This window comes from Perca flavescens, chromosome 21 (genome assembly GCF_004354835.1).
Source record: "Perca flavescens isolate YP-PL-M2 chromosome 21, PFLA_1.0, whole genome shotgun sequence".
Classification (NCBI taxonomy): domain Eukaryota; kingdom Metazoa; phylum Chordata; class Actinopteri; order Perciformes; family Percidae; genus Perca; species Perca flavescens.
In genome coordinates, this window is record NC_041351.1 from 12,145,325 (window position 1) to 12,166,401 (window position 21,077).

Consider the following 21,077-nt stretch of genomic DNA (forward strand, 5'->3'; position numbering starts at 1 on the left):
TAGTGTTCCTCTCTTAGACATATTTCTTTAAAAATAGAGGACCTGCTCTTCTTTGCCTATCTTTTTTTTAGTCTCTTCTTCTGTCTCCTATCTTCTCCTTAGGCCATGTTTGCGAGCTACGTCCCTGAAATCATAGAGTTAATAGGAAACCGCAAGAAATATGGTGGTTCCTATAGTGCGGTTAATGGGAGAAAGTAAGTATTCAAGGAGGCTCTACTGCCTCCGCCGCAGTAGAACCTTCTCTGCATGCCCTTTTCTTTTTCTTTTTCATGCATGTAGGCCATGTTTGCTCGCTACGTGCCAGAAATTGCTGCTCTCATCCTTAATCGGAAGAAATATGGAGGGAGTTATAACTCGACCAGAGGCAGAAAGTAAGTCAAACAAATGAAAAAAAACAGCAAACTTTTAATGGTGTGGTTGTGTGTGACTCAATTGGCCCTCTCGTAAAGAGGTGACATACCCTGATTTTTGTTTAAATAGACATCATGAAACTGTAATTTGAGAAGTAATGATCTCAATTAGCACTAAAGTCACACTGTGACTGAAGAACTTGGCCATGATCAATGTGTAGAGTTTGTTGTATTGCTGCTGCTTGTATCTGTGCAAGCTGTCATTGCTGCTTGTCATGAATGAACGTCTGCTTTTACACTGCAAAAAATGTCTACCTCAAAAAGTGATTTTTGTCGGTTATTGAATTCTAAAAGTCTTATTTTCTTTAAAAAAGAAAATCTGCTAGTGGTTTTTATTTTAAACCCGTTGTCAGTATGTTGAAGAATTTTTATTTTTTTATGTTGATTTTTGTTTTCAGAAAATAGGACTTTTAGAGCTCAGAAAATAGACAAATATGACTCGATAAGACAGAGATTTTTGCTGTGTATCCATGTAAATGTATTATTGTCGATGGGACATGTAGGATTTTCTCTCTGATCTATCCCTGTAATATAAACTGTGATTATCCATGCCAAAACATTTTTTTTTTGTATACTGAGTAGCAAATTTAATTAAGCAAGAGTGTGTGTGTGTGTGTGTGTGTGTGTATGTATGTATGTATGTATGTATGTATATATATATATATATATATATATATATATATATATATATATATATATATATATATATATATATATATATATATATATATATATATATATACATACACATACATACATACATACATACATACATACATACATTTTATTAACGGTTAGTTTTGCTTCAGAAATCTGTAATTGTTGCTATGGTTGTTGTGGTTAAACTTAAACCAGAACTAAGTTTGTATCTTATATTATGATTTTAACGGACAGCATCCCCTATTACTGTGTATAACCACGTTATTTAAGGACAAAAGAGAGATTTAAACAGGTATAGCACAGTTTATTCTACTATGACACATTGAAAATCCTACATGTTTTGTGGTGTCTTACTTGTAATGAAGCTGCTTATTGTCAATGTACATTTGTTTCTAAATCAGGTTTTCACAGTCATTCACACAGTTTGATTTTGTTCACCCAGCTCTCTGCTCACCCAACCAAACTCAAATTTCTATACAAGACAAATTGCCCAAATAACATAAAATAAAATAAAGCAAATATCTCTTCAAAGGGAAATAAGGATTGATAGACAACCCTACTAATACTTCTCACTAATGATCTTTTTTTAAACAGTATGGAGTTGCTATAGAGATAAATCACTTCATGTATGTATGTTTTGTGGGGGGAATTTAAAGAAAGGAAATTGACAAAATTCAATTCAATAAACTGAAGTTTACCGGAGTTCAGTATTTATTATTTAATTAAATTATCAAACTCATACATCCAATTCCTTATGCCATTGCTTGCTTTGTGTTGATCTTTGGAACTTTGTTTTTCTGTTCTGGAAAAACTTTGTTGTTGCCATGCTTGTCTATTTTTCACGCTTTTGCTGCAGAATATTCTTGGCCTTTATCTTCAGTCTGACCTACACCCTCAGGACTAAATAAAAGCTATGTTGAGTTTACAGGAATAGTTAGAAAAGGTAGATAGTAAAATCAATCACTCTTATGTCTGTACGATAAATATAAACCTAGGGCCAGGAGGCAATTAGCTTTGCTTAGCTTAGCATGTAATGGTCCTCTGACACTGCCACACAGTAACTCACCGGCTATAGTTATTTCAAGCGGTTTTGATCACAGTGGTATAGGTATGAAGTGGTTGCCACACGTAAACGTGCACAGATTTTGAAACTGTGCTGAACTTCTGCCAGTAACCGCCTGGCTTTGGCAAGCCACTTTGGGGAACGCTCTGGAAAACAGCTTAACACCCCGTAAAAATACAACTTATCTCTTACATAAATTTGTGTGCCTGGATTTTAAGAAACATGTTAATTAGTGATCTTTAGATGTGCTGGTATGTGTATTTTTGTCATTAGACAGAACAAGGCTAGCGGTTTCACCCCTGCTAAGCTAAGCTAATCGCCTCCTGGCTCTAGCTTCATATTTAACGCACAGACCAAAGATCAAAAATGTGCATTTCCCCATCTGTCAAACTATTCCTTTAACATATACACTTTCGTGTCCTAAGCTCTGCAGCTGTTTCTAAAGATAGTGAGATTCTGCTGGATGCCTCTAAACAAAATATGGCTTCTTGTAGCATGTTTTTGGTACTTGTGCTCGTTCACTTAGTTTTGAAGAAGTCAGACTTGGTTTTGGAAACTCTCTCTCCAAATCTTTGCTTCTTTTGTTTTGTAGAAATCTCACAATTATAGCTTCCTAAGTCATGTTTGTGTATCTTGTACAATTCTGTAGCCATTATTCTGTTACATTTTTTTATTATTGGTGAACAGTCCGCTTGTTTGTGTTTTTGGTTAGATTTACTCACATAAACATCTGGTCAACATAATGGCTTTACAGTTTTAACAGCTAACATAGTCCCAACTTTTCACCAACAGTTTTGAGAAATTTAGACCATCTGTGGACGTAATTTTATCCCTGTATGATTTTATTTTTGACTCCTTGCATTTAAATATTAATGCATTATTATTTTTCTATTTCCCTTTGTCTTCTTCTTCATCTCTTCTTGTCATTTGCACCATTACTGTCATAGATGTAACATCCTCTTGACTGTTTTCCTTTACAAATTAGCGGAACAAGTGGTGCAAAATAATGATTCCGATGCATTTATTGTACATTAAAGTCACAAAGAATCACTGCAGTGCAGTGAGATGCAACCTGAGTAAACATATGAAATTATTTTCTAAATAAATCATAAAAACATAAACACATAGGAAGAAATCTAAACTGGGTTCCTTACATAAAGAATCTGTGATGTGTGGGAATCGAGATAAACTGTGCTGATTTCATAATCTCCATCTAAGTAAACTGATCCTTTATAATCTGATACTGAAATCCACAGTGCTCTCTGACCTACTCTCTCAGTCCTCACCTGTCACGACCGGAACATCAAACATCTATCCTGTAACATAGTTTTTATCATTTCAAATAAATGACCTAAATAAAAACAGTACTGACTACTGTACAATTACATCTCTCCCATCTCAGATTTACCTTTTGATTCCAGGACAAAGATGAAGATAAAACAACAATTTGTGCATGTGTTTTGTTGTTGACTTTTATTCAGACTACATTTTAGTTTCATTATGCTTCTGCACCTCGTTTTCCAGGCACATCGTGGTCTGTGGTCATATAACACTTGAGAGTGTGTCCAACTTTCTAAAAGACTTCCTACACAAGGACAGGGATGATGTCAATGTAGAAATTGTTTTTCTCCATAAGTAAGTACGAAACTGCAAATTTCATCACTCAAGAAAAAACAATCATCTCTTCAGGAGAATAGAAGTAGTGCTCCTCCTCAAATTTAAGAATTTCTCTTGTTTTTATCTCAGTATTTCCCCTAATCTTGAGCTGGAAGCCTTGTTCAAGCGCCACTTCACTCAGGTGGAGTTTTACCAAGGATCTGTCCTGAACCCACACGACCTGGCCAGAGTGAAGGTAACTGACAGATGAGACTTTGTCCTCTGTGGCTCAGAGGGAAACTGTGCTGTCTATAAAGTATATACTTAAAGTTAGTGACTGATGTTTTCTGTTTGCCGTGTGTGATTTTTGTTTCCAGATCGAATCAGCTGATGCCTGTTTGATCTTAGCCAACAAATACTGTGCAGACCCTGATGCCGAGGATGCATCCAACATCATGAGGTAAACCAAAGCAGCTGCTCCACAAACCCTGTGACCAATTTATGTTTAATTGTGGTGTAGCTTCTGAGAAATGTACATTGCTTTGGAGTGGAAGAACAATAGGACTGGATGCGCTCAACTCACATGGATAGTTAGACAGCTTTGGGCTACTAGGACAGCACTCCAATTTGATAGTTTATTGCCACAAAACGGACGTTTAGGGCAGCGCCCTCTCATCAGCGTGTGCACAGGCAGTTACAGTTTTCAATAACAAATTTGGATGAGGAAACAAGTTATTTTCTTCAAAAGATCCACTGCTATATAAATACAACACAAAAAGCTTAATGGAGAATTGCATTAAGGCAATTCATTCAGGAATTCATTAATATAGCATTATACAAATGCTCAATAATCTAATCTACTGACGATATACATACAATAGGCCTGGATTGGAAATATGACATGTTACCAAAAGATCATACAGTACTTCCAAAAGGGAGTTTCATATTGTTCCTTCTTCCTGGACTTCTGTAAGCACACAGACTCTCTGCATGAACAAACTCCTTGTGCTCACTTTCGCTTTTGGAAACTTATCAAGAACTTAGAAAACATGAATCGGTTACAACACACCCAATTCTCTTTCATTAAAAGATACAATAAACTGTCTTGTCTTGAGCTTTAAATCTCATAGGCATAAATAACTGCCAGCTGTAAATTGTGTTAATCAAATACATTTATAGATTTTTTTTCTTTCTTTTTTTTTAGCCATAAGAAATTTTTATGTTTGAATGATACAAACGTGCCTAGAAAAAGTAGACACTGACACAGAAAAAGTCTCTGCAAGTGGTCTGATTTTGTTTTGTCCTTCCTGTCATGCATCAGAGTAATATCTATCAAGAACTACCATCCAAAGATCAGAATAATCACTCAAATGTTGCAGTACCACAATAAGGTTGGTATAATATGTTGCTTTTACTTGATTTATTAATTAGATGTTTGAGGTTTTTGTTGTATTTAAGCATTTTGATATGGATATTTATGTTTGTTAGTACTGTAAGGCTACAACGTTACTTTGTTTTTTTGCCTTAAGGCCCACCTTTTGAACATCCCGAGCTGGAACTGGAAGGAAGGAGATGACGCTATTTGCCTTGCGGAGCTAAAGCTGGGGTTCATCGCTCAGAGCTGCCTGGCTCAGGGCCTCTCCACCATGCTGGCCAACCTTTTCTCCATGAGGTCCTTCATCAAGGTAGCCACAGCTAAGATGTACCCATCTGTGCTCACTGGATTAAGTTCACAAGTAAAATTTGCCATATACAGTCTGAATAGATAATATTGATTATCCCAGATGAGGCCCATGTGCAGCATGTGAGTTGGTGACAATGAACTTGTAAAAGAAATAAATTAAGCTTGCACTATTTTGCTTTTTGTGTTCAGTTCTTTTTGTAATGGTACAATAATAAAGACTTATAAAAATAACTTTTGTATTTTGTTATACATCTTTGTTGTAGATTGAAGAGGACACGTGGCAGAAGTATTACCTGGAAGGAGTATCCAATGAGATGTACACTGAGTACCTGTCGAGTGCCTTTGTGGGCATGTCCTTCCCTGTAATTTGCGAGTAAGTGCATTGAAACAAAGGCTTTTTTTTAAAGTAAAAGTAGTACTTTGTGGCCTCCTCTTTTTGTTTTATGCAAGCAATTAACACTTGTGGCATTTAGCATTGGTCTTTTCACTTTTAAATGAAGAGTCTGTAGTAAGAGAGTGAAGATGTGCAAACAATGTGTAAGTCTATGATGAGATAATGTTTTAACCTTAAAGCTACAGGTCTCTATGGAATCTGAAAGTTGCCGTGGTTGCAATTGCAAATTCAATGATTTTATTTATCTCAATAATTATCTTATGTCAGAATAATTCAGTAATTTTCTTGAGATAGCAAGTTACATTAGTTCAGCTGAGCAGCTTGTCACTAAAATGAGAATAGCTGGTCCCCCTTAAAGGTCAACCCACCTACGTTACTGAGGCTGGACAGACAGCTAGCTTAGCTTCTCGCTCACATCAGGGCAAACCCCCTTCACTTTAATCAGCATGTGGGACTTAGCTTGGGTCTTGAGTTGTTGTTTTGTTCATTTGAGACTCGAAGAAGCTTAGATTACAAAAAGGACAACAAGTGCATTAACGTTACGCCAAAAAAAAATGGTTGCTCAGCCTCAAATACAGTATGTAAACCAGACCGCTAACGTTACATAGAAAAGAGTGGCACTTAAAGCTGAGATGATTTTCAGAAAACTACACATATTCATCATCCATGAGGTCTAATTATATTGTTCTCTTTTGCAGACTCTGCTATGTAAAGCTAAAGCTGCTACTGATAGCTATAGAGTACAAGTCTGATCAAAGGGAATGCAGGTAAGTGGACATGCTCACAGTGGATTATTGAATCCATTAAAATTCATGGATGCAAAAAATCTTAAATACGCAGGTGTATTTGCTGTCAGTATTTGCTTTCAGTAATGACACTACTTTGAATCAGCATCTCTGTTTGACTGCAAACATAAGCTGTGTTTACAAAACATGTAAAATTGATGTCTAAATTGGTTTGTTCACAGACATAACAGGGGTTTCTGATTACATCCTGACAAATTAATGGGGAAGGTGGCAGTTGGTCTCTTTAAACACAGTTGAAGCCTTGTTTTAGTGGTTTCTCTAATGCACAGCTCATTTTATACCATTGGAAGTGTCACTGCTATCTGCTTTCATTAACTTAATATAATGAACAGAGGCTATCGTGCCAAATGAGTTGTGAAAACTAATCCTGCCAGCATGTGACACTGCCAGTGATTAGTGCAAAGCCTAGCAAATTCTGTGATATAACTTTCTGCTGTGACATCTTTGGTCTATAAATCCTCTCAGCACCCTGATAAACCCTGGAAACCATATGAAAATGCAGGAGGGGACATTAGGCTTCTTCATTGCCAGCGATGCCAAAGAAGTAAAGAGGTGAGTAAACTGAGATCCAATCGTGTCTAAAAGTAAAACTACTTTGATAGAGCCTCCGCCACGCTGTAGTAAAAAGGGCAAAGATAACTTTCCCAAATTTCATTACAATGTAGACAATTCATAGGAGGGCTTACAATATGATAGTTAGTTTAACTTGTTGCTAGGTGGTTGGTGTTAGCTAGCAAGTTGTTGGCTGGTGATGTTATGGACCAGTGTATGTTCAGAATCAGAAAATTATTCATTGCCAAGTAAGCAACACTTAAAGGAATTTGCCTTGGTGGATGGTGCATACATAAACATATTAAAAGGAAATAAACAATTGGGGCGACCTCTAGCTCACCCAGTAAGAGTGTTCGCCCCATGTTGGCTCAGTCCTGCAGCGGCACAGGGTTTGATTCCAACCTGCTGCCCTTCGCTGCGTGTCATCCCCCATCTCTCCCCCCCTTTCATGTCTATCTACTTTCAAAATAAAGGGAAAAGCTCAAAAAATGAGAGGGGGAGAATCTGCCACAATCTTTCCTGCCTGCTTCAGAATGTTTTGTTGCTTGCTAGGATGAAGTAGCCGGGGAGGCTTGTTTGGTTAATTTGGTGGGTTAGGCCAGTGCTTGCAACATGCTAGATAGCTTAACATGTTTTACTTTTGATACATGCCTAAAATTCTTGCCTGACTTGTTTTTGAAAACCAGGGAATAGAAATGATTAATCAATCTGATTCTTTCTTATGAAATGCATATATGTGCCTTTATTTTAACAGTATTTCTGTAAGCATCAAATACTAATAAAAGTTTCTGTTCCAGAGTGATTACATGCAAACTAAAACAACTTGTTGCAGCGTAGTGAAAGTACAATGTCTGTAAACACTTTATTTCAGCATGTTGGACATCAACTTACTTGGAATTCTTGTTTCTATTCCACAGGGCGCTGTTTTACTGTAAAGCCTGCCATGATGACATTAGTGATCCCAAAAGGATAAAGAAATGTGGATGCAAGAAATGTAAGTGAATGCATATAAAAGTTTGTTTGACTTCAGTGACATTTCTTCACAGCACTGAGTTAGTATCAATCTAGCACTGTGATGGCGTATTTACACAACCTACATAGCCATGTGTCCAAACTAATTAGTTCTTACATTAATTATTCACTTTCTTGTAACTTGCGCACGAAGAAAGGTCATCGTATTTCTTTCTGCAGCCAAAACAAACAGGTGCACAGTATCCCTGGTAAAACTACACGTTTGGGCCTCTGTATAACATAAAACGTGCCCTTATTAATTAGTCAGTTTACCCAAATTACAAAACACAGTTTTGGTATCTATTTCTACAGATAGTTTTTGTTTTATGTGCTGAGGTTTTTCTTCTCTGAAATCTGCTTTTGTGTGATTTGGGTAAACTGATTCTTTAAGTATTCTTTATATTCTTTCTTTGTGGTTGCTCAGGGTCAGAGGATAGAGATTATTATTTTGCATATTCTCTTTTCGATGTTAGTCCTACCTATTATAGATACACACAGAGAAGTGAGAAATCAAGCTATAACCTCCCCTCAAACCACCTGTGAATACATTCTAAATGTGCATTTTGCCTTTTTGCCTCTGAATGTTTGCTATGTCTTCTTTAGTATAATAGCTGTCTGCGCTGTTTGAGTTCATTGATAACTTTGTGATGTTAACAGGCATTAAGAAAGACTTTTAACATCACAGGTACCTGGATGGATTGCTTGTTTCTAGACTTTAAAACTATGTTGCTCTTTCTCTTTGATTTAATATAGTTTGTGTTGTCTTAACTTCTACAGCTAACACCTAATCTTAACATGTATTCTCTTCCTGCTGCTTGGGAATTTGACATACTTGCCTTAACAAAATCACTTTATAGTGATATATTGTGAGTAATGTGGATTAATTTTCCTTCCGAAAACACAGCCTGCTACCTCCCGATTGAAGCAAACCGTTTGAATGTATTTTAAATGTTGCATGTACAATGGTTGATGCTGCCAGGATCCCCCCAGTTGTCATGTGCATGTCACTTTCAAATTTAGAGAAACATTCCAAAAAAATTAAAAACAAACCCAAATCTTATCATTATAAGAAAAGAATTGCAATTTTTGAAAGAACCAGGGTTCAGAGACCAGGATAAACAGCTGAGAATGCAATGCCTAAAGTACAATTTTATTTAGTTATTGCAGCATCCCCCAAAATATTAACAGAGCATCAACAATTCTGTCATGCCTGCTTGAGGTAGTACTACTCCACATCACCATCAGATGTCCCCACAGTCCTTTGACAAACGCAACATCCCTGAAAGATGAGCAGAGCTAAAAGCCACCAGGATGAAGAAGTGATGAACAATTCTCAATTTTAACGGTTTTGATAAAAGGAATAAATCATTTGACATATACCCCAAAACGATGTAATTCACTAAGATGACTGCACAGTTACTTGTTGTTTTTATTTTTGTCTTTTCTGGATGCACTTACAGATCTATCTGCAGAAAACATTGTCACATTTACTTTGACCTTTAGTTGGATAAATGTCTGTCAGTTTAAATTCTCTGCTTGATTTAGAAACCAGTATACTTATTTAAGATTTTAAAACTTAGAACACATGCTTAACACATAGTGGGCATAAGGTTGTATCAGTGACGTTGAGGTAAGGGCTGTTAGGGGTGAAGTCAGAGAGTCAAGAGGGAACTCGTTGGAATTATTGTCTCTTCTGCTGCTAAAAAAAAAATCATAACCTGCCCTTCCTCCCTCCCCCCCACCCTCATGTCAAAATGTTATCCCCCACACTATGTGCCTTTATGACCTCAAGATATTTCCCCTACTCCTCCCAGGAAAGACCCAAACTGAAAAAACACATAGTGGGCAAATTTCAAAATTCCAAATGTGACATTTGCACCCTGTCAAGACAAAGTTTACCTTGTGCATCCCAGCAGCAGCCTTCCTCTGTGCCCTGTCTTGCCTTTGTCCACTCTTCCTCCAGAACGACCCTCTACATTAACCTGCTCTTCCTCTCCTCTCGTCTGAACCCGTGACCGTAGCCAAGAGGGCTGCCTACAAGAAAATGAGACTGGCATGTTGTTTTGATTGCGGCCGCTCAGAGCGGGACTGCTCTTGCATGCCAGTTAATGTGCGTTGTAACATGGACTCCCCTCAACGCGACATCCCACTCTCTGCTGTCTCTGTTAATGATTGCTCAGCCACTTTACGTGCCTGTAAGTTGTCACCATGACATGTGCTCTTCAGTGTTTGTAACATGCACTGTTAACCGTGCAGTGTGTCTTCAGCTTGTGTGCTGTTTAGCTCTAGCAGCTGCGTCGTCACTGTCATAGATATAGATGTTGCTTTAGTGTTTTAGCTTTATGATTTTCAGTCTGCTCGTTTTCTTCCCCCTGTGTTGCTACTTTTGGAGGTGACTTTTAGCTGTTGTGAAGCATGCCAGTGTGCTGTTTTGCTGGTGTTTTGTCAGAGAATGTGAATTCAAATGGACCTGTAGTTTAACTTAACTCAACGGTCACTAATACAAAAGTCTTACAGAGTGTGAAAACTAATTTTCCCCTGAAAGATAGTTTTTACCCCTCCAGTGACCTCGCCAACGTGTTCACAAGACATTAAAGCCGAAGCCATAAAAAATGTACAGCTGTGCATCCCTGCCACAAATCTCGTTGCACACTCAAACTTGGGAACCCTGGCAGAGAATTTGCATGCATTTCTTCAAATTATTTGTTTTGATAGGAGTGTACAAGGGCTCTAATGATGTCACTGGACAGCGTAACTTCATCTTTTAAAGGAAAAACCCAAATAACATCCATTTAATCCAAAAATTTCACAACTTTACCCTCCAGAAATTTGAATGTATAAACGCCACTGACAGTTAATTTAAATATAAAAAGACAATGCGGTTTAGAGAGTGCCTAAAGGGATTTTCTGAGGGTAGCTTTACATATTGAGGTTAATGTACTGGTTTTACTAAATTAAGATCAAAAGCTTGGACAACCACTGAGGGTAAAATCTCAAAAACATATTCAGTACACAAACCAGGGCCCCGTTTATCGGCAATGGAGAATTGAACAATACTATGAAGGGAATACAATGGAATAGAACTGGATTGTATTGGTTTGCAATAGGAATAAAAGACAGTAGAACAGTGCTGGATCTTGTTGGATTTCAGTAAATCGACCTGAACTGAATTGAGTTGCATATAAATTCTTAACTCAAGTGTAGAGGGCATGTTAAATTGTACTGATGTATCGCAGAAGGCATGAAGAATGTGTCTGAGTTTGCAGAGCGTTGATACAATTTGCTGGAAAACATTGCAGACTGTCATACTGTTTTAGTGAACGTCTCTTGATCAAAGACCATTCTGTGTATAGTTGAACGTCTCTGGGCGTTTCCACCCCTCAACATGTCTTCCATGGTTGTGTGCTGTAAGCATCGCCTGGCTAGCCGAGCTCGAGCCGAGCTCCAGAGTTGCTGTCGACACGGTGCGGGAGACGCACGCAGCGAGGCCTTATACGGCCTGACATGGAAATTATGTTTGCATTTTCATTTTTGGAGTGCTACCGGTTGTCATGAAACTCAGCCTGACAGTTCCTAACCACCAGGCAGCTGAGTGCCCCCGCCCCTCTCCTCCTCTCTCGTTGTGGGACAGATGCTAGCCTGTTAGTCCTGTGACTCTGCTCGCGCCCTCCAATTGCAGGCGACAGATGCCAGGACCAGCAAGGTCCCTGTTTGAACATTGCTGTCACTGTCCTGCCTTAAGCTCAATGCATGACCTTTATTGTAAGCAAGGGGTTGAAATAAGGTACTAATGAGCATGTGTGGGACTCATGGCTCCAAAAAGTGACTCACAGAAAGTTCCATGCATCCACGCAGGTTGTGTCAAGCAGTGCAGAGGAATGGGAAACAACTTTTGGGAAAGAGGAGAAAAAATAAACAATACTATAGACCACATACAGTCACATATTTTAAGTCTTGTTACACACATACCTACCGCCTAAATGTTAATGCAGGTCTGCATTTTAAGCATTTTTCATGTCATAAAACATCTCGACATCCAAGTTAAAAACAGGCTAAATTTGGTTATTATATTTCAATGTGGGCTGTACTATAGACCTGCATCTCATTGAAATATAGTAATTTAATGCTGCTAAAACGTTATAGTCAATCAATAGAATCTGCCAATATTTTGATAATCGATTCGGTTTTCAAGTACAAAACATAGTTTCAGCTTCTAAATTGTGATGATTAACTGTTTTCCATTGTCTTATATGGAAGTAAATCAATAATTTTGTGAGTTTCAATTGTGGTTCATACAAAACAAACATCAGCTTGGGCTCTAGGAAATTGTAGCATTTTTTGATGTACTATTCACTGACATTTTATAGACCAAACAATTAATCGTTAACTGAGAATAAAATCTTTGGTTTAAAAAAACTTTTATTTTTTTAAACCAAATTTATCTTCAACATCTAAATGTCTTTTGACTTGCAAATCACCAAATCAGTGCTAACTGTACCCCCTCAAACACAACTTACTCAGCAGGTGGCCACTTACAAACATCGACAGTAATCCACTATTTAAGCTCGCTGACCACATTGATGAAAAAATCTTATTCCCAACTGCCCCGTGTTTTATTTCTCATTGCTTTGTCCATGTTGTCTTCAAGGCATCCCTCTGTTTTACCGTGCCTTAAAGAGCCTTCAGTTGTCATTTATAATTTGCTTTCATTACAACCTGTTCTTCCCTGTAACCTCTCATCTGTCTCTGCATTTTTCTCAGCTAAAAATAGCTATAATGGATATATCAAATCAAGTAAGTTTTTATTTCCATTCTCTTTTGTTTCTAACCCTTCCACCTGTGCATTCTCAGTTATCACCAGTTGAACTGTCTCTAACTACCTGTATTTCACTGTTTGCTGCTCATTGCTATGTCTAGTCTATCATCATCATCCATCATTATATTTTATATGCAAAGCATTAGGAAATTGTCTCTGAGTGGTTTGTGTTGGGTATCAGTTACAGCTCAGCAGTAGATGGTGCTCCTGCTTCACTGTGGGTGGGGATGAATACATTCGGTGTACAACTTAAAATACAAAAATTTTTTTTAGTAAATGTGTGCAATCATTTATAATGGAGCATCATGTTGGAGAACAGACAGGAGGAATAAAAACACTTAAGGGTTAGTCTAATATTTCCTCAGTTCTCATCCAGCCATTAGAGGAGTGTGAACCATGTGGGCCGTTGACTTCAACAGGATCTGTGATAGGTAGCAAATCTGCCACAACGTGTTGTCCTGGGGAATTGCTGTGTATGTTTGACATGGGGCAGATGAATAGTGGAGGTCTGGAGTAGGGAGGATAATCTGCTAGACAGCTGACTGTTGAAATAATCATCTCTATTCTCCAGTTTTAGCTCCTGGCCATTTTTTAGAGTAAGGGGAACACTTTTCCTCTGCTTCCTTGTTTCCTATTTTATCATGTTATCATACCAGTTTTACCTCGACTAGAACACCAGTGGAGCTGTAAGCTTTCACACTCAAATAGCTGGGTGGATACTGAATTCATTCCTCTCTCAGTAGGCATAAAATGCACACAGAAGCTAGTGGTTGTTAATTCACGTTGTCACCTCCTTGTTCTTATGGCATAACAATCACTGGAACACGTGAAAGCATATTTATTAATTCATGTTTATTATAAATATCAAAGTAAATGTCAAATCCAACATTTCATTGGTGGCTATATACGAAATGGTTAAGTGGTGTTTAATAAAAATGAGGTTTTTTAATTATTCAGTTATTAGCATTCTTGTGCCAGAAAGAGTTACCCCCAAAAACCAGTGATTATGCTTTAATTATGATAAGAGTCACAAGATGTTTTATTAACATACACACTGCAGGTCTTATTGAAGTCAGGTTAAATCAAATCCTATCTTGTGGTTAATGCGAAGAATTAAAGGGTTTGTTCACCCTAATCACAAAGCAAGCATTTTATGACTTCCCCCTTCTGGTATCTAGTCATGCAGATTGTATTCAGTTTTATGCACCCACGCTTTGAAATATCTGTTCCTGAGATTTATGCCTTTTATCTACCCAACACAATGGAGGTGAATTAAGTTCTGTATGTGGTGCTCGTAACAAAAAGAAACATGTCTTTGCAAAAACAATGTCCTAGTTACTCTGGATAATCTACAGAATATACTGTGAAGGGTTTTCATAGTGACCATTTCTTCAGTAGAAAGTAGTTCCAATTAAAACCGCTGACTGTGAGGCCTGAGTATTATTCAAATGTAATGTTTCAATGTTGTGTGTACCCAGACAACATTTTATTCACCTGCTGTGTATTGAGTTGGAGTCACACATCTCAGACCACAAACTCACGCCTCTACTCATAAAATCAAAGCAATCAACGTACTAGATACAACTAGAAGTAAGGGGGGGGGAGGGGGGTTCTTTGGTGAATTGACCCTTTTAATAAAAATAAAATCATCTATTAACTTTGCATTGTACAGATTCTGATTGTGACTCCTTTTCATTTAGCAGTAAACAGCGGTCCCATAATCCAGTCATTAATTTATCAATTCAAGTCAGCTAAACTGAACCACAACTCAGCCAGCGAGGTCTGTTGGGGGCCCCGTAGCGGAGTCACTGTTGTGTCGGTCCCGCTGGTAAACAACCGCAAGGGAAGCCTGCTGCCCCCTGCTGAGCCCTCTGCTCTGAGACTGAGCTTCATGGGCTCTAGGGACTTGGGCCAAGTGGGTTGGCTACCAGGGGTTGCAGAAGAGGCCAGCCGGCTCCACCGGGCACGTAGTCTTCCGGTGAAATGCAGATACCACCCCAGTCACTCCAATAACGCCACGCTCAGTCACAGGCACTGTAAGGGCCACCTCCCCCCCCCTCTCCTTGGCGTGTTTGGCAGGCCTCTACTCAACAACAGCACAACCAAAGCATGTGCTTGCCAGGCTAGAGTGGTTGCATGTGTAGCATTCCTTACTAATGACCCACTGTGTGCAGCTGTCAGCTGTGAAACATTAAATATTGAACAGGCCAAGCAAGATGTGAAGGGCCAGTGTGCTGGAGCATCCCTCTCCACTGGAAGCCCCTCGTAACTCAACATTTTCCATTACAGTGTCACTCTTAGACATGCTAGCAGTGCTTGAAATCCTGTGTTCATCTGCAGAGGAGCAGGATCAACCTCTTTTAGTTTTTTTGTTGTTGATGGCTCAAACTATCATTAAAAGATACTCAATCGTATTTTCCATGACAAGCTATTCCCACTTAACGACGGCTGTTAAAATGCGATTAGCAAAGACACTTTTCTTGCGGCTTGTTTATTTTACCAGCGACTGCCACAGAGTAGATGTGTTTTCTTCAGCTGTAATATTAGCTTGTAAAAATATTTGCCTGAATACTTTACTCAAGGGTAAAACTTTGTAATTCGTACCCTATGTTTCGGGTAGTGATAAAGACGATGTCCAAGGGGCATCTCAGCTGTACTATTATTGGCACAAGAGCATTATTATAAATAAGCCTTATTTATAATGCCGAATGCATGACGTTATAAGTTATTACTTTAGTTAAATCAGAATGTGAATGATTAGCATGGCCGAAAGAGGAGCTATCCAAATCCAAGTTTGAGGAAATTTGTACTGACAAAGGATTGAAAAAAATAAAGTATCCTAATACTCTTTGAGATATGTGTGATGCTACATTATCTGGATTACAGCAGTTCTCTGGATTAGTGTTTATGGTAAATAAAACCTCACAGATTAGACTTTAGCGATTGGCATGATGGTTGATGATGGCACTATTGCATGTTTTCATCTTCATACACAATCATGAAAATTAAGTGCTAATGTATGCTCTCGTCATCATGCAAACATTGAACTGTTGATCGTTGCACACAAGTTAGTGTACTGTCCACTCCCATCTTGTTCACCCATCACCCTTTCCACTGTGTCTCTGTACCCGTAATATCTCTTTGAATTCACTGACCTCAAATTGTGCTGTGTTCTTTTGCTGTCACTGATTTATGTATATTTGAGTGTCTTCAAAAAAAGTGCTCCCTCATACCATTGCCTTTGGTTGCAGTTGAAGAGGACCAACAGTCGGCGTTGTCTCCTAAAAAAAAGCAACGTAACGGAGGCATGAGAAATTCTCCAAACTCCTCACCCAAGATAATGAGGTAGGACAACAATGCTGACATTTCTGCTTTGTTTTTGTGTGTTGAGTTAATATACATTTATTTTCAAAATGTGTTTATTAAGTTTATTATTTAACTGGTAAATGAACCACTCAGTACATTTTATTAAAATTCTTTAATAACCAAATGTGTTAACAAACAGTTGTTTGTATGTACATTTACCACAAACGGAGCAACTTTGTAAATGTTTAGAGTCGTGTCTCTCTTCCCCCAACAAATGTAAGTCCAATATTCATTCTCTTTTTAGCTCTGCTTTTGGTCTCTCCAATTCCTGAGAATAATATCTTTAGCTTCATTATGTTCAGCAGATAGTTGCTAACTTTGTCTGTCGTTTGGTGCTGCGCAGGTAACGTACACTCGGTTTATCAGACTTCTGCCTTCTGTGGCTGGAAACGAGGTCAATGAGAGCGCGGAGGGTGAACCAAAACAGTGAAGTTGCGGGGCGTAAAAACAAAACAATGAGCTGAAAGATGCAGATTTAGGTGACAATTCTCTGTGGGTTCATCACACTTTGAGCAATTCTTTTTATATTGCACATGGTCACAAACCAATACCTGCTGACATATTGTTTCTATGATTATTTTTTTTTAACAATCAAATATCAAAAAAAATATATCATGAGAAAACATCCTACATAAAATGTTTGTGTACTCCTTCCTTTCATGGCAAACAAGTCTGACTTTCAGAATGGCCCTATGCCACAATGTTTTAAGTGACTGCCACCAACTGCAGCTCTTAAACAAGCCTGGCACTAATGACAGCGCCAGCTAGTCAGAGAGGCTCTAAAGGATAGATAGCCCAAGGCTATTCATCTATTGTTGGATCCCTCTGAGCTGTTTTCAGCACGTAAGGCCACAGATGATATGTATCATCACAATGAAAGGTGAATTCTAATGCTACCTTGCTTTTATCTTGTCCCTTAAAATTAAATCGCCGCTTATTGATTTTGACTGGAGATAACACTGTTATTCAACAAGAAGCCATTACAGGGATGATAATAGTAATAGTTATTGTCATTAAGTGCAGTGTTACAAGGAAGCAAGGCAACAGGGAAGTCCTGCAGCCTGATGTATACAAAGTGGAATTGTACAGATGAAATTGAATTAAGACAGATGACTTTATGTTCCCATTGCTAATATGGCTGCTATTCATTTGACATTTGGAAATTAAATCCACAAATGTCTGTATTGTTTGATGCTATGAAATATAGATCAGATACATAGTACATTAGTCATAAAAGTGGCTTGGTATTGTATATAAAAGGAGTGTTTATTTGCATAATTTAACATTTTCCTTTTGATCTATGGCCTCTGTTTTTTCAGGTGGCCGTTTGCCCTTGTTAGATTTTAGATTTGGTTCAAAGTGGTGAATGGCTCCCGGTGATTTCTAGACTCTTGGGAAACAAAACCAGGCATTTCTTATGCTATAGCCATCAGCTAAATATCAGCCTACCAAACCAATCCATCTACTTGCCATGCTAACACACCATACGGTACAGGTGGATGTGTTATTTCATCTAGTGTGTCTGCTTCCTACACGCTGGAGAGGGATTTGCTGCAGTAGCCTTAGGGATACTTCATTGCAACAAGCCGAGAAAAAAACATCTGGGTGTATAATATATCAAATGTGTTTTTACAGGACCTGCGGTCTCAAGGCCTTTGTAAATAAGTAATGATCAGCAGATTGGTTGTGGGTTTTGAAGAGCAAGTCTTTGTCAGTTTGCATGATGGGGAGGATTTTCAAAGACGTTGCCTGCCCTCACTACTTGTGCAGTGTTACAGTCAGCTAGTGCAGTGATGCTGAAATAGAAAATTTACATAATATACATGTTCAGCTTCTACTTTGTGTCTTTCTCAGCTGTCATTACGCTCCTCTAGAAGACACCTGGCTTTATGTTTTGCGGTCACGACGTGTGAAGTCTTCTCAAACATGTCATCTTACCACTAAAGTAGTGAATTATGCTGCTGATCATTTTGAATGTTTAGAAGTACGCTTACAGAAAAGACACTCGCAGACGCCTCTGCTCTGTGTAATAAAAAGAACTGCACAAAATAAGGAAGTGATCAGCCATGGAAGCAGAACTGTCTCTTGTTTCCAAATGTATCCGCTAACTAACACATCCTGTCTGGAACTTAGCAATGACGACCTCACTGAAATTAACACCATTTCCACAGGCTCCTTGATGGGTCATAAGACACATCTAATTGTGGGATGTCACAACGCTTTCGGTCACATCGGACCGTGCCGTGACATGCACGTCATGTTTGCTGCAGGACTGCTGAGGCAATTGGCAGTGCAGGAGAGTGACAGGCCGTCATGGCTGACAGTGAGCGATAGCTATCCTGGCAGAGCTCTGCCTCACCAGTCATCTTCCACAAGGACGAACTGAAGTGACAGCAGCTCCACTGAGTGAGCGGTGAAACATTCGACTTCTGATGAAATATTTAGCCGGGGTGTAAAACCACTAAATGCTTTCATTCTTATTAGAACTTGCATTTCAGACTCGAGCAGAAACGAGTATGTAGAGCACACAAGTTATGGAAGATGATTGTCATGGATAAATAGTGCTGCATTTATCGATTTGTTTATTTACTGGGGATTTGTTGAAATAGCATCATTTATCAAGCTGCTTTATTTCTTAATTGAATATGTTTGGGTTTTGGACAGCAATTTGAAGATGCCACCTTGAGCTGTGAGATATTTTTACAAATTTTATAGACTATTAATCATAATATAAACTGATTAACTGTATGAAAAAATAAATACAAACAAAATCAACAAATGAATCAATGATAATAGAGTCATAAAGTCTTGGCTGCATTTCTACATGGAAATAGCATTTAAGGTGTCAGTGTCTCAATATTGCTATACAGAAACTAGGTGATTTCTCCCACTTTTATGTTTTGGACTTTTAAAATATTTTTTTTATAGTTTCACCCACACAATTTATTGTGCACACACAGTTTTCTTTCAAATTAGAATTGCTTTGACAAATGTGATTCTAGAAACGTAGAAAGTGGCAGAAAAGACATTTTCTTCTCCAGCTACTTCCATTCTTGAAAGGACATCCAGGTCTTGCCTAGGGGTATATAAGCCCAAGGCGGGCTTTTTTGGCTTCAGTCTGTTGCAGCCCGAGGGATGGTTGTTTCAGCTGACACTTTCATGCATACTTAACATGTTACTTAAAGTAGCATTCTTTTAGAGTACTTACATGGATTAAAGAGATGCTCTTCATAGGGGGAGGGGACTTGAAGTATTTAAAAGGTTTTAGACACAGACAGAAGGCCTCTGTCTGAGTTTCAGAAGATAACATCTTTAACTCTGATCTGAATCTGACTTGTGTTGGGCAGCACTTGGCCTCCGTGGTTAGTGCTGTTGCCATTGTAGCTGATAGTGTTCGACCGCATTGGCTGGTTAGGGCTTTTCTTTATCCAGTTTCTATAGTCTCTTTAGTCTGTGTGGGTTTTCTCCGACAGTCCAAAAACATGCAGTGTGGGCGAATTGGAAATAATAATTCAATATTATAGTACATCGACCTTCAGTGGAATCATATTGGAAAGATGTGATTGTATTGTGTTATCATTATACAAAATAATGTCCAAATTAAGTATTCCAAGCAAACGTAATTACAAAATTGAAATTAAAACCTATAACTAATATGAAATGTTATCAATTTCTGTTTTATGTACGAAGAGTTTGCATTGCATTGAATGTCACATTATTTTGTGTGATTTTGCATACATACACAATATATCGATCGGATGATTTCAGCTGTATCGAATAGTCCTTATTACCTGTAGTTGTAAATGTGTGAATGTACAGAATGTGTTTGTCTGCCTACTGTATGTGACACTGGGGTGCACTGGGGACCTGTCTCATAATGCATACTGGGATCCGCTACAACTCTGAACAATGATAGATGTTTTAGAAAATGGATATATGGGAAGCGCATTAAATTGGTTACAATAGAATTGCAGGAACTATAATACTTTAAAACAGCAACAAACTAAATTTTTTAGCTAGAAACTGGGTACATTTAAATGTGTCAAATAAAAATGTAAATGTATGGTATGGCTCAAGAAAATAGCCTCATATACAGCATGTTGAAAAATGGAAGCATAATTTTTGACGATTACTAGAGTAACTTAAAACTATAGCCTAGCTCCTGATTTTGGGTATGAACATGCATTATTTCTGTTAGGAGGAAGCTATAGATATTTTTTATATTTTTTCTTTTGCAAATTAATTTAATTTGTATGTTATTGTATGTTTTTATGCTTTTCTATTTATTTATTTTTTGGAGGGGGGAGGGGCTCGAGATAGGGGACAGGTGAACATAAGAGTATCTTATATTTTAATATATCTCTAGGAGCTCTGTCAAAAGCTCATATCACACTGAACAAGCGTTGGTACAACAGCAGGTACTCATGTCGGGAGACCACTTTAGTGGTCAGTGTTGGGTAGGATGAACCTCACCACTGCGCTTAGGGAAATTAGTTTATGTAGTTCTGATGCTCTGTTTAAACATTAATACCCTTCACTTCGAACAGCAAATATGATTGGGCAAATTGCTGAAATATTTAAAGTCTGGTCTGTTAAAGCTTTTACCACGCAGCACACTAAGTCAAAAGCTGTATGCAGTAAGGGGGCGTAATTGCATCTCCGTGCTCATGCCAGTCAACGCAGTGTGTTGCTGCCATCTCCTTCTGCCTGGCTGCCGCT

The 21,077-nt window shown here is 38.2% G+C and overlaps 1 protein-coding gene across 1 annotated transcript in view; it reads left to right on the top strand.

The window, feature by feature from the left end:
* Positions 1-21,077, top strand: part of LOC114548337 (calcium-activated potassium channel subunit alpha-1) — a 94,459-nt gene that overhangs the window by 58,446 nt on the left and 14,936 nt on the right. Inside the window, exons 10-21 of the mRNA XM_028568224.1 lie at positions 103-194; positions 3,658-3,768; positions 3,880-3,985; positions 4,107-4,189; positions 5,051-5,120; positions 5,259-5,414; positions 5,677-5,786; positions 6,506-6,574; positions 7,079-7,165; positions 8,083-8,159; positions 12,938-12,970; positions 16,244-16,337. Of these exons, the coding sequence (XP_028424025.1) occupies positions 103-194; positions 3,658-3,768; positions 3,880-3,985; positions 4,107-4,189; positions 5,051-5,120; positions 5,259-5,414; positions 5,677-5,786; positions 6,506-6,574; positions 7,079-7,165; positions 8,083-8,159; positions 12,938-12,970; positions 16,244-16,337 (1,088 nt within the window). The remainder of the gene's footprint in view (positions 1-102; positions 195-3,657; positions 3,769-3,879; positions 3,986-4,106; positions 4,190-5,050; positions 5,121-5,258; positions 5,415-5,676; positions 5,787-6,505; positions 6,575-7,078; positions 7,166-8,082; positions 8,160-12,937; positions 12,971-16,243; positions 16,338-21,077) is intronic.